Source organism: Austrofundulus limnaeus, unplaced genomic scaffold, assembly GCF_001266775.1.
Source record: "Austrofundulus limnaeus strain Quisiro unplaced genomic scaffold, Austrofundulus_limnaeus-1.0 Scaffold107, whole genome shotgun sequence".
Classification (NCBI taxonomy): Eukaryota; Metazoa; Chordata; class Actinopteri; order Cyprinodontiformes; family Rivulidae; genus Austrofundulus; species Austrofundulus limnaeus.
The window spans coordinates 782,682-785,598 of NW_013952509.1; the positions used below are offsets into that span (position 1 = coordinate 782,682).

Sequence of the window (2,917 nt, forward strand, 5' to 3'; positions counted from 1 at the left end):
ATCCCCAATTTATCTAAAAAAGGGGTATGGTTATAACTCTAAAAACTATTAAACATAAGAGCTTCCGATTTCTTTTGCTGTTCAGCTCTGATGAGGGGCTTTCCATCAGAGACCACCCCCCCCAGAAAAAAGACCCCCACCCAAACCACTACAATTTTGGGATGCATGGCATTTATTAGGAATAAAGACTTCTGAGCTCTGGTGCATTTGTGCGTGCGGGTGTCATTATGTTACCGCTATGCGGTATCTAGTTTCAATGCCAAGCTGTAACATGACAACGTTGGAAAAAAGCCAAAAAAGTGACTAATTGTTGGCATAGCTCATGCTTTCATAAGAAATTGGGATTTATTAGGATTTATTATAAATGGTTTATTTGAAAGAAAAAACTAAAGGGATAATCTTATTGTGTTACTTCAGGGATTTGCTGTGYATTTGTGCATCATTCCAAAATTGTACTATTTGAAACATATTGTTAGATTGAAAAAAACATAAATGGCTTTAAACACTATTATTTGACAATGTACTGTGTGCAGTAAAATAAACTCCTGTTGAGTAGGAATGGCAGATTTAAAAATTACCCAACTTGAGCCACAAACTCGTCAGACAATGAGACAACTGTACATGGTCAGACTTCACTTAAGTGATTTTTATTTTTTTGGTTGGGGGGTGTGGGGGTTGACCTTTCAAGTGGTTGTTTTGTTAATTTCACAGCCAGCTGTAGCTAAATGATAAGCAGCCCAGTTGTCTTGTGCAGATCTGAAGTAAATGCAACCATTCCCATAATTACTGATGTCATTATTGATTTGAGACAGCTTAGCAATCTTACATCAGTGCTTATGCTGTACATTTGCCCATTCTGGCACTGGAAATTGGTATATAAAAATCTTAAAACCAGGAAAACCAAGAAAGGCTGACAAATGCATGTTGCCCACTGCCTTTAATGTCACAGTTTTAGACCAAGTTCATCTTATGTTGAGCTATTTTTGTAAAAGCTTGAAAAATAAGTTATGTGAAATCTTGTGCATTATTGTTAAGACATGCTTGTGTTACGAATGACTTTCAAATTTTAGCTTGATATCCTTGAAACTGCCTGAATTGCAGCTGTTTTGTATTGTATCAGCTGTTTTATTTCAAGTTTTATTCAAATCTGGTAGTAGTTTATATGATATTTTGCTAACTGACAATTTACCTGCAGCCAGAAAAAGGGCTTCTTGTAGTTTAATGTGGGGATTTCTACTAGATGTGGAAACAAAACAAGTGTTCTACAGGCAAGTTGTTTTGTCAGGACTAACAGCAGCAATATTAAAATGCATCGAGACATTACTTTTGTGTTCAGCTCTCACCTCCTGACCATCTTTGCTTTGCCGGTCATGAGCATGGTCAGCCACTGTGTAAAGAAACTCCAGCAGGCGATGAAATGTGTCACTGTTGCATGCTGGGAGYAGGTAGATCAGGAGCTGAGTGGCAATCTGCTGTTCGTCTGTGTCTAACACTGCAGTACATATGGGGGTAGAATAAGGAATGTTGCAGAAAAAAAGCAAAAAAAAAATGAAACCTATAGGAACAGAGGCTCACATGTGGTGTTAATAAAAGCTGTGTAGAGCTCCTTGGTTAGGAGAGGGTCGGGCATGTCCCTGAGGAACTCCTTCAGCAGAGCTGCCACATCGTGAACGCTGTGCTCCTCATCTAACTGGACGTCGATGCCACGATCAAATTCCTCCCGCAGCTGAAGGAAGCAAAGTCAGAAACATCTTTAGCACAAAAGAAATAGTTTAGTAGTGAACACACCCACACACCACTCCATTCTGTTGGCTCTCCAAGTGACCCGGAAGAGTCTGCTTTCAAACTCCTTCAACCGGAACAGATTGTAATCTTGACTGTCCAACCAATCATTTGGACATCTCCCAGACCACAATGATAAACATTTTTAGAAGTCACTCCCTCCTTCACATGAAAGCAATCATATTAAGGAGATATATTCTGATAAGTTATTAACAATCAAAGTTATTTTTAAACCAGGGATGGGCAACTTGCAGCCCGCGGGTGACTTCCGTCTGACCCAGCTCTTAGGACTTAGATTCTAATTCCTCAACAGCAGCTCTTATAAATACAAATTATACAATTTCAGATTTCTTTAACAAATTATTTTTTTATCATTCTTTTAAACAAATTAACTGAGCCAGAATTTTTACAGTCATTATCCAGAGTATTCTATTATTGTATTCCTTGGACTGAAGTACATCTGTCATTTAAATTTGTTTGAATTTTACATTTTACAAACATTTCTAATCCCTTAAGATTATAACAACTTTCYCTSTTAACAAAATGTGATTGGATGTTCAAACGTAATATGTTTTTATGAGCCTTATTCATAACCTGCAAAACATTATAAACAGCCAACTCATTGAACTTCAATAATTTCAACTGATAAAATAATGCATTTGACRGGTGAATGTAATGTTTTCTGGTAATAATTCTTAAAGCTCTTTTCTGCAAAATAAAAATAGGATTTGTTACTATTTTACATGCTTTCCCCTAAACTTCAACACAACAAATCAAGTGTGGAACAATTATTGCATTATATAATATAAACAGTGTTTTATACTCCTTTACTTTACATAATCCTGCAATGATTTAGCTACTTTTTTTTCTTAAATAATTTATGTGAAATTTCCATGTCAGCTTTTCGTCAATGATGACTCCCTAAAACTTCACCTCACTGACTCTACAAATCTCAACACCATCGACTATAAATTAAATATTGACAGTTCTTGTTATGTGTTTATTTTATGTTTGCTTCAAACAATTTGTATTTATTAAATGAGTACAATGGTAAAACATGCATTTGAGCATGAACTGTTACTGCACTGCATGTTGGTTTAACACACACACACACACACACACACACACACACACA

The 2,917-nt window shown here is 36.3% G+C and overlaps 1 protein-coding gene across 2 annotated transcripts in view; it reads right to left on the reverse strand.

Moving 5' to 3' along the window:
• The window catches only part of LOC106521330 (rho GTPase-activating protein 6), a 107,769-nt gene that overhangs the window by 5,303 nt on the left and 99,549 nt on the right, over window positions 1-2,917 (reverse strand). For both annotated transcript variants that reach the window (XM_014013862.1, XM_014013863.1), the window contains exons 8-9: window positions 1,576-1,726; window positions 1,344-1,492 (exon numbers count right to left, since the gene is read on the reverse strand). In XM_014013862.1, the coding sequence (XP_013869316.1) occupies window positions 1,344-1,492; window positions 1,576-1,726 (300 nt within the window). The remainder of the gene's footprint in view (window positions 1-1,343; window positions 1,493-1,575; window positions 1,727-2,917) is intronic.